The 15,585-nt window shown below is 36.8% G+C and overlaps 1 protein-coding gene across 1 annotated transcript in view; it reads left to right on the top strand.

The window, feature by feature from the left end:
- The window catches only part of LRP1B (LDL receptor related protein 1B), a 1,375,759-nt gene that overhangs the window by 865,971 nt on the left and 494,203 nt on the right, over positions 1-15,585 (top strand). The window contains exons 33-35 of the mRNA XM_006028602.1: positions 5,305-5,445; positions 9,310-9,435; positions 11,585-11,716. Coding sequence (XP_006028664.1) covers positions 5,305-5,445; positions 9,310-9,435; positions 11,585-11,716 — 399 coding nt within the window. The remainder of the gene's footprint in view (positions 1-5,304; positions 5,446-9,309; positions 9,436-11,584; positions 11,717-15,585) is intronic.

Below are 15,585 nucleotides of genomic sequence, written 5' to 3'. Positions count from 1 at the left end.
TACTTAGCACCACTTAACTGTGTGGTCAGCTAGTATTTGTTAGAAGACTCCTCAGTTTGAGAGTTAAGTTAGATTTTTCCAATATTTAATCTTTTTAAACTATAGTACTGATCAGGCCAGGTTTTTAAAAAATATTTATTAATTATTGTTTCCTGACCCAAAGGTAGCTTTCCCTTCAAAGAGAAACTTTGAATCTGTAGTCCATATATTTGTCATTTCTGGACTGAACTGTTGAAATATAGTCTTTTTATGCCAATAGCTTATACTCAATATGGAAGATTTGAGTGTGGAATGTGTCAGCTTGATTCTTAAACAGATTATTTTGCCATGAGCATTTGATGTCAATGTCCAAAGATCATCCTCAGCTTTGGAATTTAAACAGACATATTCTTATGTACATGAAGGTCTACTTGGCACATGGCTGAGAGACACCAGGCACTTGATTAGAGCCCTCTCCTTCTCAAGATGCTCCAGCCTCAGTCTTTAGGCTACTCTAATTTTTCATCCAGCTGTGGTCCCTTAATGACCATCTAGTAGCTGTGAATTAGCATAGTATTGTACAGGAGAGGTATCCCTCTGACTCACCCCCACACCAAAGTATTGGGGAATAATAACTGAGAGGAAATGGCTACAAGGTATGTCACCTGAACATTCCCCTGTGCTAGGAAGAATTTCTGAATTCAGATAGTGTAGGGGGCAAAGAATGCTATCTGAACATGTTCATTGTGAAATGTGAGGGCCCACATGATGGTACATACCTAAAAGACCTTTGCAATCTATGTATACAAGCTTAAAGATTCAGTCCCTTTGAATCCTGAAGCAAAAAAGTAGCATGGCCTGTGCTGCTCCTTTGGTTATTTGATTATTTCATATAGGTTTGTTCATCTTCATCTTCTAAGTGGTTGGAGACTGCAAAACCCAGGGGCTGCACTAGCACACATGTGGATGGCCACCACCTCAGGTCCTTTGCTGCACCATGGGCACCCTTGGCACCATGGACTGTGCCATCCCACCACCTGGGGCAGGTTCAGGAAGCAAAATGGACCCCCATTTTGGGAGGTGGTGCTCTCTCCTACCTTGGTTGTCTACAAGAGGCTGTATAGATATTTGGCCGCAGTGTTTATGACCCCAGCACTCATTCCTGCCTGCGGCAGGGGGTCGAACCTGATGACCTGTTTAGGTCCCTTCTGACCCTAAGCACTATAAAACCATGAAAAGCTAAGGGAGAGGAGAAGCCTAGAGACCCCGGCTGCAGAAATTGGGGGAGCAGATGCTGGGTAAGGGCCTGGGGGTATATTAAACCCTTTTAGGCCACATGCAGACTATGGGTCACCAGTGGGACAATTCTGACATATATATAATTTCTGGGAAAGGGAAATCAAGAACTTTTGATTCAGGGTGGGGAGTGAGGTGAAAGATAATTACAAAAATTCCTCAAGAAAACTCGCACACCAAAACTCAGAAGTGTTCAGGTTAAATGGTAGACAGGGTCAGAAACTTTTCAGCTGAATCTTTTCCATCTGAGAATGGAAATGCTGAGTCTTGTGCAATGTGTTTGTTTTTACAAATCATTTGAAAAAAGTCTAGGGAGCTTCATGCCAGCTTGTCTGCTCCCTGACCATCTCAATAGTATTCAGGGGTTACTCTGGTACTCCCTGGTACCCTGGCACGGCAACCTCCCCAACAGAATTTCAAACCAGGACTCCCCAGATCCTTTGCAGCTCAGCTACTGCAGTAGAAGCGCTCTTCCCACAGTGTTTATGGTGTGTATCTGAAGCTTATAAGACTTTACAGACTTCTAGGTGGACTTCTGTAAAAGCAAGGGTTTCTCAGGCTTCAGTGCTACTTGGTAAGCAATATTCGCAGAGTGGGAAGATGTTAGTGTTTCAAAAATGAAATATTGTGGAATTTTACTTCTGTAGGAATTTCTGAGATTTTAATTCCAATCCAGGAAGAACTCATTTTCTAAAACACTGTTGTTATTATTCTTCTTATTATTATTTATTTTTTTTTTACAGAAGTGAAATGCATTTATTTGGTTAGGTCTGTTTTTTTTTAACATTTATTAATAATGATTACTTAAAAATGAATGACTTTAGTTATAAGTAAAATATTATTTATAACACAGCACATTGAAATAACAGAATAACTTTTTTTCTCAAGACGTGTTTTAATTTGTCACACAATATTGCCTTCTGTTGTTAAGGTGGGGGTATAATGTGTAAACTTCATTGTGAATAACATGTTATAAATGCGTGTGTGCACATACACGCAATTTCTTCTAAAAAAATAAATATTTTTTAATATTATTTTTCCTTCCCTCCACTGTGTATATGGGTATGAACTTAATGATTTGTAGATATAGCCTATTGCAAGACTCTGTTCTGGTCTAAACTTCCACTGTCATGGCTTTTAAGAAGTCTAAGGCTGACTGATTGCAGATATGATTCTCTGATGAGATCACTCTCACTAATCATTCCCATTGGAGCTGCTAACAGAGGTGGCCTTCTCAAAATGCTCAGTCTTACTGTTTATGTACAACCTCTACAAAATGAAAGAGTTGCTGCAAAACAGAATTCCTATGATAGGTGACAGGTGTTTAAAGAAAAATGGACTCGAGTGTAATAACAGGAGAAAGGACTTTTAACTAGTAGAAGAGACTTGAACCCCTTTCTCAGTAAAACATTTCCTAAACCAAATATATTTTATTCATGCTGAATATATTCCCTCTGGAGAAAAGGATTGATTTTATATAGACAAGAAGCTGGCCTTTACATGAAAGATTATTGCATCATAATTTCTGTTCTTTAAGCAATGATTGTCTGAGTAAAATGTGTAAACAGTCTTTGCAGCGGGGACCAGAACCCAGAAGTTCCCTTTCCCAAGCAAGTCACTTCTGAGGATACACACCTATGGGAGTAGTGTTAGTGATGATCATCATGTGGACCTTGTATAGACATTCAGTTTCTCCTGGGAGAGTCACTGCTCTCCTTGGAAAAACCACAGGTGTACAGATGTCCAGGGTTTTTTTTCTAGTGGATTCAAAAGTTGTCTTTGTTTGGTTGTTTGCTTGCTTCCCGCTTTTCAAATCTGTCCTAGGCAGTAGTGACAAAATGTTATTAAAATATGCCCACAGTTTTGTAATTTTTTTTCCCCAAACTAAAAATGGCAGCTTTGGGAGAAAAATAATTTGGGAATAATTGCTAAATCACTCCCAGTTTCTGTACATGCCATGGCTTCTCTCACAAGAGAACACAGTCCTCCAGTATCCTTCCTACCCCAGCGAGACGGTGTGTTTCTTGCTGGACTCTTATAGAACATGCCCACTTCACAATCCTCACGTTGTGCTGCAGGGAAAGACAGGCTGACTGGAGACAGTCTGGGCCAGTTAATCAGGGCTGCCCTATGCACTCCTCTCATCTTTTGCTAGGCAGACCAATAGAGCCTATGGAGCAGGGTGAGAAGTGTGTACAGCTTCCTCTCCCCAACACCCTGTCTGCACACTGCAAACCCTCCATTCTTCAGGGCCCTAGCATATATGTCAGGGAAAGTTTATCTATCAGGAGAATTCTCCCAGATAATTTGAATGTGTGTACATAGCCCATGATTCCTGCGTGCAGTAAACCTGTCTAGCTCTATTAAGTTACCAGTCATAGAAGGCTAAGTGAGATGTTCTATGAGTACCCAGCTTACTATATGTTTGCAGCTTGGATTTAAAGTGTTTAAAATTGAAGACAGTCAACTAGATTATGTGCTAAGAAAGGATTAACTTAATTAGTGTCTTCTTAAAAATATCAGGTATACTTTCATCCTCATGTGTATGAGTGTTATTATATAATATATATATATATATATATATATATGTACAAGCATGTGCACACACCTACACACACATAGAAAATTTTGAGAACTAAAAGGGATATACAATACAGTACGGTACAATATAATCCTTCCTATACAGGCCAAATAGAGTCAAGCAAGTGTCAAGAAAGGCATCAGTAGAATTCCACCATGCAAACCCTTTATTTGAACCCTGCATCCTGACCTCCCATGCTTAGTACTGAGAAATAATAATGCTGTCTGAGGAATAGATTGCACTTCCTCACTGATGTTGCTGCTTCTGCCCTTCTCTATCTGAAGTGCTTTCGCTGGCTCTCCTACACAGTCTTCCCTCCATTCCCTGGTGATCATTACTTCTTTTACAACCCATTGTTCTATCTATGAATGGTGCTATAAAAGTAAAACAATCAAACAGCAGCAAGAGAAGGAAACAAAGAAATAACCCTCACCATATTTCCTAATTTGAAGCTCTCTAAGTCCTGAGACTAAGATCTCTTAGTATCTCATAAGGAAATCATGAAAGCCCTGCACCTTGTGACACTTAATTAGATCAGCAAAAGACTGGAGCATCTTTACTGTAAGAACCTTGCCTGAGACTCCAGATGGATAAAATAATCAAATTGGTCTTTTTTAAACTTAAATATTGCATGATAGCTGACTATACCAAATAAATAAGTAATTAAAAAAAAATAACCAGCAATAAATCAGTTAATAAGTTTGACATGTAGGTGATCCAGTAATCAAATATTTTGAATGCATGGATTTGTGGGGACTAGAAAATGTAAAACTTTTATATGTGGATTCAGAAGTTGTCTTTGTTTGGTTGTTTGCTTGCTTCCCGCTTTTCAAATCTGTCCTTGGCAGTAGTGACAAAATGTTATTAAAATATGCCCACAGTTTTGTGATTCATCTGAAACTTGTTGACAGTCCCTGCCTAATTCCTTGCAAACAGGTGTCCACATTAAAAAAAAATTACATCGTGCTCTTACTAATTTGAACACCTGAGGCTTAGGACTGGAAGCTTGGAGACTGTGCAGAGTAAGCCATCCTAACATCTCTACTCTGCCTTATATCTATATGAAGTTATTAAAAATAATGCTTGACTGACTTATCATGAAGTTTAAACTTTCAGAGTTCTGCAAATAGAGACCTACATTTCTCATGAATACTAAATATATATCCTTCACAAGCACTGTGCTTACTTTAAAAATGCTTGGAAACTTCCTATATATAGCAAAGAAGTGAAAGTGTGATAAAAATGTATGGCGTGTGCACATGCATACGTGTGTGTGTGTGTGTATTTATAATGATATTCCTCATACTTTCAGTACTCAGATGTCTTCAAAACTGATGGAGAATTACAATTTTAATGATAAATAAAGGTTTTATATTTATAGTTATACATTATTCAGTAGGCTTATCCTCTTAATTAAAAAAAAAAACAACCCTTTAATTTTTTTACAGATAAAAAACTGTGGTGGGCAGACCAAAACTTAGCTCAGCTGGGTACCTGCAGCAAAAAAGATGGAAGAAATCCAACTGTTCTGCGAAATAAGACTTCTGGGGTTGTACATATGAAAGTGTATGATAAAGCAGCACAGCAAGGTAAATTGTATTTTTAGCTATTATTAGAGCATGTAATTATTCTTCCTTCAATATTAATACTGAAGTGTCTATAGAGATAATATAATATTTGGTCTCAGGGTTTATCTAACACAAGGTTAAAAATAAAACCTTGATTCCAGAGTATATATGTGTAATGTATTATAGTTTATACTATTTACTTTCAGAAGTTTTTAATTTGATGCAGAATATGACAGGAAATTCCTATGAACTATTGAAGTTAGTCAAAACTCAGACATAAATGTGAATAAGTTTTTTTGTCTTTTTATTTACCAGTTTCATTTACCCCTGTACCTGCTGGAAATTTAACTAAATGACACGATATCAGAGAAACAGACATTGATAATCTCATTTATCTTGCTATTTTTAGGCAATTTAATTATTTTGAATCACGTTACTATGATGTACATCAGATGCAAGTGAGAAGAAAAATCAAAGCTTTTTTTCTTAATTGGGCAAATGAATTATCAGCATGTTTCTCCAATAAAAGAAAAAAAGTAATATTGTTGAGTACATCGTCGACCACAAATTTGTAAAGTAGAAATACAGGACATCATATCTTTCTTACTGCATATCTTAATTAGAAGCCTGCAGGGCACTTTGCACATAGTTTCAATTCCCCTTTAAAAATATTTTTTCTCTTGCTTTTTAAATGAACTGTATTTTTTTCTGCATTGGATATCCTATATGATATCCCCTGCTGACACTCCAGCATCCCCTTGACTTCATTCTGGTGCCCTCCTCCTCCCACCTCCCCTGGAACCTGTGCCCTATCACCAAGCCCTAGTTATGTTACTGCTCAGGAGACCTTAAGAAAAGAACCAGAAAGAATTCACCATGCTGTTTTACCATCCATAAATATATCTAGTTCAGTCTTAGTATGATTCAGGTTCTCTGCCCCCACCACTTTATTTGGAAGACTATTCCAAATCTTCACTCCCCTGATAGTTAAAGCTTATCTTCTAATTTTCAATTTGCATTAGAAATTTGTTAAAACATTTATAAGAAGCTTTCTGTATTCTCTGCATTCCATAATGCAACAGGATTAAATAGAAAAGCTGTGAATGTGCATCTTTTCTTTCTTAGTGTATTGGTAATATATAAATTAAAGTAAAAATTGATGGTGGTATCATACTTGGTTCAAGCTCAGGTAATATAGTGTACAATTAAGGATTGTTTAAAGTCCTACGTGAAACTGGAGATGATTAGAGATTAAAATGATTGAAACTTTCCTCAGGGGGATCACTCCTGACTCTATTTTTTATTTAGCCATTTCTGTATATCAAATATTTGATAGACTCCTCAAGGCAACCACTATTAAGAAAGCATAATGTAAGCTATTTTGGTCCATGATACCCATGATCTCCTTGCTGATGACACTGAAAATGATCTCCACAGTGCAGGTATCTTTTGCACCAACTTTCTCAGTATTGCACAATCTCTTGGTGATTAAACAACTGGAATTATCCTTGCTGTTAACATACTGAGTACATTTATACCAAAGAGTCAATACCATAAGAAATATAGGCCACTGTTTCAGTATCAAGACATTGGAGAGAGCTGATCTGCCTGTGAATTGACTTCAGGCAGAAAGGTATGAGCTAAGACAGAGGCACAATGTGTCTTTGTGTCAGTTCAGACCCTGAAAAGCATGACTCGTGTTTATCTTGACCATGGAGTGATGTTTCTTCCTGTCACATTCTGATAATAGTTTGGGGGTATTGACCAATGTCATGGAGTCTCCATTTTTTATAATAAATGATTCTGGGAACTCCAATTAAAGTGAGAGCTGTCTAAATACAGGATATCACCAGAGAGGTATTCTAATGTGTCCTTCTGAGGATGAAACTACTGCTGTACCACTTTACGAATATGACCATAGTACTCGTAAGTAATGTTCTGCTTGGGATTTGGGAATGCTCCAAGACTCAGACTGAATATACCCCCTTTTGAGGAAGAGTATATATTTTCATAAAATCACCAAAAATGTTCTATTCTCATTGTTTTCTGGAAAGAGGTCATCAGTTAATATTAGCAGTGTTGTTTCAGTCCCATATTCAGCTTTAAACATGTATGAGATTAATAACATTGTATCTAGCTAGGAAACATTTAATGTGCTTTTCCAACAACTTCTCTATAACCATCCTACTGGGGACCATTAGTCATTCACAGAAATATCCAGTAATGATTCCTTGAACAGAGGTGTTTCTTGGAAAAACCTACAACTCCTATCTTAGGGAGATACTTGTAGTTTCAGCTGGTAATTGACAAATGTCGTTCTGTTGGTATGAACCTGACAGGACAGAAGGGAACAAGAAAGAGAGACTATTTGTCTGCTTTATTGTGATAGTGGAAAACAGCACAAAAAAACAACTTGAAACTCCCCATACCAGGAAACACTTTAATCATATTATTTTGATGATCTTGATTTGATGGGAAATGGCTCCATAGGTGCAGATGCCTAACTCAAAAAGCGTTATGCTGTAATTGCTTGGACTAACCCTTAGACATATGCAGTTAGTGCTCTAGACGTCTCTGCAGTTCATATGTTGGAAGTCATATGTAAATCAGAAGAAGGTTGAAAGATGTTGGAGAGCATGTTTAGAGGGAGATTTAGTGTGCTGTTTTGTCTAAGCAAAAAATCATTATAAATTGTATCAAACAACCAGTAGACAGCTGAGAATTTGAAGCCATAACATTCCCTGAAAGGCATCCAAAACCTCATCAGTTTATTCCAGCTCTTTAGTTGGATCATCATAATATATCTATTGTCTCAAATGTAGAATCTGTTCAAAGAATCAGGAAACAGTTGTGAGTTCAAAATAAAAGTGGCATGTAAGAAGAGGAGGTCTGATTGCACAATCAAATCCCACCATCTTAATATGAGTTTAGGAGCCAAAATAATTCTTTCTGGGTTTTTGTTGTGTTTTGTTTTTGGTTATTGTGCTATCTTATATTTTTGCAGCACATTTGATGCATATCTGCTCATGGTACTTTTCATTTCTGAGGGGGATTTATTGAAGTTTGTGTCAATTCCTAACATGCTGTGAATATTATTGCAAGTCCTAATGTAGTTAAGAGCGGTTTAAGCATTAGATATTTAATGAACTTGCTGTGCAAGTTAATAAGTTATTTAAGTTTAGACATTCATTTTTAATTAGTAAACTGTGCCTGGACTCTTCTTGGGGTATTTCTGAGGGACTTCTATCTATGATTACCAGGATAATGTTTGCTATTGACACAGTATAGAAATAATGAAAATTCATGTCTTGGATAAAGAGGTAACTCACAAGGTTATGAACTTGACACAGTATTTGGAGAATCAGGTGTGTTGTTACCAAGAAAAAATAAGTCAGTAAATTAATACATACTTAATAAACAAACATATTTCTTTAACATTAAATTTAGTTTTAACAATGACTTCCATGTAGGAACATGGCCCAGACCATTCAACAATGTGAACTTGACATAGTAATATTTTCAAAATGACCATGTTTTCTTAATTTAAAGTAGACATCCTTCCCTACTCCCTTTTCTGATTATGCCAAAAGAGTGTTCTAAGAAGAAATTAAGTCAGGGCTAGTTTATTTGAAAGGAACTTTAATGGATTGTAAAACCATAATATGAAATTAATCTGAAGATTGTTGTAATTTCAGCATATGCATATCTGTATTCTCATAATTCAGATTATCATAATATTATGATATGATAAAATTATATATTAACCCTAATATTATGTAATAGAACAGCCTAATTTTCAACAGTATGCAGTAAACTGTATCCAGGAATTGTTTTTCTCCTCTCTTTTTTCTTCCCCCCCACCCCCCTCCCCCGGTCTTCCTGTAGGTATCAATTCCTGTCAAACCAACAATGGTGGATGTTCCCAACTTTGCTTACCAACATCAGAAACTACTAGAACATGCATGTGTACCGTGGGCTACAATCTTCAAAAAAATCGTATGTCATGTCAAGGTATAAAGCTTTAAAATTCTAATTTTGCTAAGCCAAATGCTATGGAAACAATGAAACAGAAAGGATAATAATATTCCTACTATTTTTTAAACTTAAATGAGTAGTGTTACTAATAAAAGTATGGTTAGATTAAAGTGGGAACACAGAGTTATCATTAAGTTAAAGGTTGAATTGCAACTTTGATTTTCATTTCCATATTTCATTCCCTTGTTCCTTTTTTTTCAAACAGATTTATTTTGGCTAAAAATAAATAAATAATAAATAAATGCTAGGAAACATGTATATCTCTTTCTTTTCAAACAAAGATGCACTGAAAAAGTATGAAGTATAACAGCTCTTTTTTTGCTTTTTTTGCTTTTCATGTCTCTTGGATTGCTCTATATATTTAGGGGTTTTTTTTAACAAAACAAGAGGAATATATCTTTTTTTTCATACTCCTATTGTCATAGGATATGAAAAACTAATGTTTTGGAAACTTAACAGAGGCAAATTTAAAATAAATGGGTATGCATAAGGGTTACAATTATTATTTTAACCCTAAACTCCAGAGAGGGTTCTACCTCCAGAATTTGTTGCAGTTGAAGGATTCTCCCCCACCTCCACCTCCCCTCTCTCCAATTTCTTGAAAAGATTTCAAATTAAATACTTTGGAATCTCTCCCAACATTTGGATCTTTGAGGCATTTGTACACATGTTTGTGCCACAGCACCAGGCGCTTTTAAAAGTGCTGCGGCACATACAATTGTATAAGTGGCAAAATGCATGTCAGCTCTGAGAACATGGCGGAGGTGTACTTTTGAACTAAAACACATTGGAGCTTTAGTTAGAGCAGCCCCACTGGCATTTTGAAGCACAGAGTTGCTGAATACAAGAGACACAGAGGCTGCTTGCAGCTGACTTGGTTAATTGAGTCTGCTATGATGTGCTAATTAGCACGTGTCAGACTAGACATCCGGCACATGTATAGGTGCCCAGAAATTTTAATTACATAATCAACATACAGTTTTTCTGTATGATCCCTGTCTCATTCATTGAATAGGATAAACACAGAAGAATGCAGTACTGAGGCTGAATGAACAAGGTTAAATCTGATGTTTTGTAATCCCTCAGTGCTTTAAAATTAACCATAATTAAGCGAAAGATGACACCCTAAAACATTATTTTCTTAACCTTGATTTTGCCTGCATACCATAATATGCGTATAATATATCATATTATACACTCACATGAATATATTATAACTATCAAATTAAAATATTTAAAGTAGATAAGGTTTAAAAAGAAAAAACATCTCATTTGGCATACACCAAAGGATAAAGAGGGTACTATGTTTGCAAGGTTGGGGGTGATATCCTGGGTAGCAGTGAACCCAGATATGACTCTGGTATCATAATGGATTACTGAGTGAACATGATTTTACAGTATAAAACTGTTAATAGAAGAGGGAGTAATGTCATCCTTGAATGCATAAACATGGGAATCTTAAATAGGTGTAGAGATGCATCCATTTGGCACTGGTATGAATGATACTGTGTATAGTTCCAGTATCCACAATTCAGGGAGGATGTTAAAATTTGAAGACGGTTCAGGGAAAAGCTATGAGAATGACTGACTAAAATATGCCCTCAATCTGTTCAATTTAATGCAAAAAAGCTGGTTAAGATATGATTTTGTTATACTCAGTGAGCATCTTCATTGTGAACAGAACTTTAATATTAGTGGGGAGGAGGGGTCTTTAGGAAGACATCAGTGGAAACAAAATACATTCACAGTAGAAATAAGTCACCCGAACAGTGAGGACAACTAAACGGTAGGGCAACTTACTAAGGATGGCTGATGGATTTACCATGACTAGAAATGTTTTAACCAAGAGGGGATTATTTTTCAACCAGGGCTTAGTTTCAAGAAAGAATACAGGAAGTCTATAAAGTGACATGAGGTCATTGTTCTTTGGTGTCTTATAATTTGTATGTTTGCTTATGTAGAAAGCAAGAAAACAATGCAGTGATGCTTAACGAGGAACAGATAAACTTCTAAAGAAATCTAGATGTATGAGTTTTAAGTATTTATTTAAGTACCTAGATTGTGCACAGCATTGCATATTAATCTAAATGACTGAATTTTGTTTTAATTATTTATTTTCCCTCAGGTATTGAATCATTTCTTATGTATTCTGTTCACGAAGGAATTAGAGGAATTCCTCTTGATCCAAATGACAAAACAGATGCCTTAATGCCTATATCTGGAACTTCATTTGCTGTGGGTGTAGATTTCCATGCAGGTAAATAAATGTCATGTACCTGTATCTTACATAAAAAACGAAAATCCTAATTTTCTTCAAAACTTCTAGGGTTGAAGGCTGTGGGAACTTTGCTTTCTGTAAGTCGCACTTTGTAAAAGGAGGGATTAATGCTCATTAAAATATTAGAGGGTTTTTTTTCACATTTTAATTCTGTGATTTTTTTTTCCAGAAGAAACTGAAACATTACAGCCTACTTTTAATTTTATGTTTGTAACTTTATGACTAATAATGAAACACAATCAATGTGTTGTGTGGAAGAAAGGAAATTTAAAAGGTAAAAACTTAGGGAATAAAAATAAGAAAGAAAAAGATAGCAAATCTTCCAGGAACATCATGCTGGATGTAGAAATCAATCAATATATGCTATACCCTGGTTTGTATGCAATCTGATATTCTATGTTTGCAAAATTGGTCACATACACAGAAAACATTTGTGGTAACTTCTTTTCCTAACTTTGTTCCTTTTAAACTAAGCCAGAGGTTGTGTTTTCTTTGTATATCGGGCAGTCCTTAGCATGCTTAGAGCTAGCGTAGCTGGTGTCCTTGGAGGATGTTGCTGGTTCTGGTTTGAGGGATTTGGTGTAGGGTTGGGGTGTTTGATTGATGTGCATGGGTTGAGAGTCTAGGAACACGTAATAACTCGAATCAATTTTATTTACTAATTGAATCATGATGTAAAAATGGAAGGCCTGATTTACACACACTTAGATGGATAATTGCATATGTGATTTTCTTTTTTGTTTGCTCATTTTATTTAGTGGCATAAAATTGCTTCAGTGGCAACAATAACAAATATTTAGAATATTAAGGCATGGTTTTAAAAGAATGAAGTCTAGGGTCATAGGAATTATTTTGCATCTTGATCTTCATGCAGGTTAGGAACTGGTTTTCATTAGAAAGAATTCTCTTTTCAAACTTTTTAATAGTCAGTGTAAAATTAATAGATGATATTCTGAAAGGAAAAGTGAAGATACCAATTTTGGGCTTCTTGGGAGGGTGGGATTTGAAGAAAGAACAAAATGAGGGTGATGTCTATAAACTTGCATAATAATCAGGTACTGCACAGGAAACACGCATATAGTTGACAGTGACAAATGTATTGTAAAATGTTAATGTTAATCTTCTGTACAGGTGAAATCACAGGGGGACACTGCATCATGAAAAGTTAAAATGTAACTTTGTGCTGCCTGATAGTTAAAAAAGCAATTGCTTTTTTTCTCATGTTGGCAACTTTTTGCATTATCTGAATCAGCTCCTAAAATGAGTGGTCATCAAATATATTTTCTGTTTTGTGTTTGTTTCAGAAGGTAAATGTGGTTATTTTCAGGTTATTGTCTTGCTTTTCTTATTTTTTATTTATTTTTATTTGCATTTGCTCTGAAGAGAAAGAAGGAAACAAGTCATGGAAATTACAATTTTTTTAGTACATTTTGACTATTAATTCTTGTTTCCTGCTGGATCACTGTCTTGTTACTAAGCATCAAACCCATATGGCTCTGTGAGCGCCTGTATGTATGGTCCTGTGTATGACCATAAACTGCATCTGACTGGAGGGCCTGGTGCCAACATGGAGGGGCTACTTGTGGCAGGGTAGCTCTTATAAAAAATACCACAATGTTGCAATTTCCAGAGTAAGATAAGTATAGGGCACCTCAAAACTGTAGCACCCACTGCCTTATGGATACTCCTTGGTTGGAGAAAAGTTAAGGGACCACCGCACCCAGACAGAAATGCACCATTGCTGAGGCATTAGGGAGTCAGCAGCAGTTCGTATCTCTTGCTCTCTGGCAGAAGTTACAACCATCAAGACACTGAACAACTGGACTCGTTCTGGCCTTTGGATTCTGTCTCAGTGGTCTAAAGGTGGGGGACGAGGGTAGGTATTGGGCACCCTTCCATACTCATGCCTAGGCATATTCATCAAAAGTCTTGGTGTGATGCTTGCAGGACACAATACAAGTGGATTTGTTAGGCACCTGCCTAGACCTTTTCCAAGTACACCATGATCCAGAGGATCAATGGTTGCCTACATTACAAGGAAATGTATGTTCGATATTAGAGAGAACTTTCTAACTATGAAGGTAAAAGGTACTTAAGACAGGACACAATACCAGTCTTTAAATAGTTGAAGGGCTGCTATAAAGAAGCAGCTATTTTTTTTTAATCTTTTGCTGTGAAGAAGGAGGACATGGTCCATTGGCTTAAAGTTGCAGGAAAACAGACTCAGATTGGATATTGCATATTAATTACTTCTTTAGTCTACTATAATAGACTGTCTAGGGAAGTGGTGGACTCTCCACTGCTAAAGGTGTTCAGGAAGAAGTTGGACAGCCACTGCTCAGAGATGATCTAGGCATAGCTATGCTTACCTTGTAATCTGAATGTCTCCTGTGCCACCTCTCCACCCCACTCCACCCCCTGCTGTACATATGTCACTTCTTTAAGCCCTCCTCAGAGGCATCGGGTATTGGCAGAAGCCAGCTGTGGATTTTGACTGGGATGTGCCAATGCTCCTGCTGTGACTTAAAGCTGGAGATTCCTGGCTAGAGTCTTGTCCCTCCATTTAGGGACAGACTGATTGCTATATTTGGGGTCTGGGAGGAATTTTACCCCATAGTAAGATTGGTATGGATTGTGGGCTTTTTTGCCATCCTTCCTAGTGGGAGATGTGGCTTTGTTCTTGAGATCTCTTGAGTGTATATTAACAACCTCTTACAGAAGCAGGGTGGTGTCTGCCATGGTCCTCCTAGTTTACTGGTCCTCCTGGTTTATTGGTAGCAGGGTGTTATGTCTCGTGTTGTGTTTAGCTTGATTGTAGTTGTATTAAGAGGTTAGATTATGGATTTGTATAGGATGGTTTGGATAGGGATGACCCTCCTCCCCTCAGACAGAGTGTTGGACTAGAGAACCTATGGAGGTAACTTGCAGACCTACTTCTCTATGTTTCTGTAATTGATCCCTTGTTTGGATTGGTTTAGATGTTCCAAGCCAATGCCCTGAGCATGGGGCTTGATTAGATGACCTCCTGAGATCCCTGATATACATATATGCCCTATACATATGCACATACCTTCCCATGCTGGGTATATGTATATTAACTATACCTGGGTATGCACCTTTTCCCTCTCCCCCCCTCCCTCCACCATACAGGGTATATGTATATTATCTATATCTGGGGGCAGAGAGGATACGTTTGTCTCTAATGACCACTTGTTTCTACATCATTAAGAAAAAAACAGGCCAATATTTATTAATTGAGGAAGAATTTTTGATACCAGTACATAGGTTGAGGGTCTAGGAAGATGAAGCTACTTAAATCAATTTTAAACACTGATTGAATCACAATGTAAAAATAGAGGGCTTGATTTACACACACTTAGGAAGTTTGGTAAACTTAGTCACAGAAATAATCCTGTTCACATTGGTTAAATGTATGCTCTTTGCTTCTTCCTATCTTGGCATAATTCCAGGAGAGTAAATAACATGCATTTTCACTTCAAAATACAGTTTGCAGTAGTTGAAAAATAAGGGATATGACCTATGTTACATCAAAGAATCACCAAGAAATAGAGCTATAAGGGACCTCAGGAGGTCATCTTATCAAACTCTATACTCAGGGCAGGAATATTTCTGCCTAGCCTTTCAAAGTTAGAAAGTTCTTCCTAATATACAACCAAATTTTCTGTAATTTTAAGACCATTATTTAACCTGTCTTCTGTGAATACAGAAAATAGTTTATTACTATCATTTTTACAACGATCCTTCATATATTTGAGATGTAGTGCCCCAAAGTAATCCAAATACTGTAGCTAAGGTCTCACCAGCACTGAATAGAGGGCACTTTACAC

Source organism: Alligator sinensis, unplaced genomic scaffold (assembly GCF_000455745.1).
Source record: "Alligator sinensis unplaced genomic scaffold, ASM45574v1 scaffold533_1, whole genome shotgun sequence".
NCBI classification, from domain to species: Eukaryota; Metazoa; Chordata; order Crocodylia; family Alligatoridae; genus Alligator; species Alligator sinensis.
This window is presented reverse-complemented; position numbering and strand designations above follow the sequence as displayed.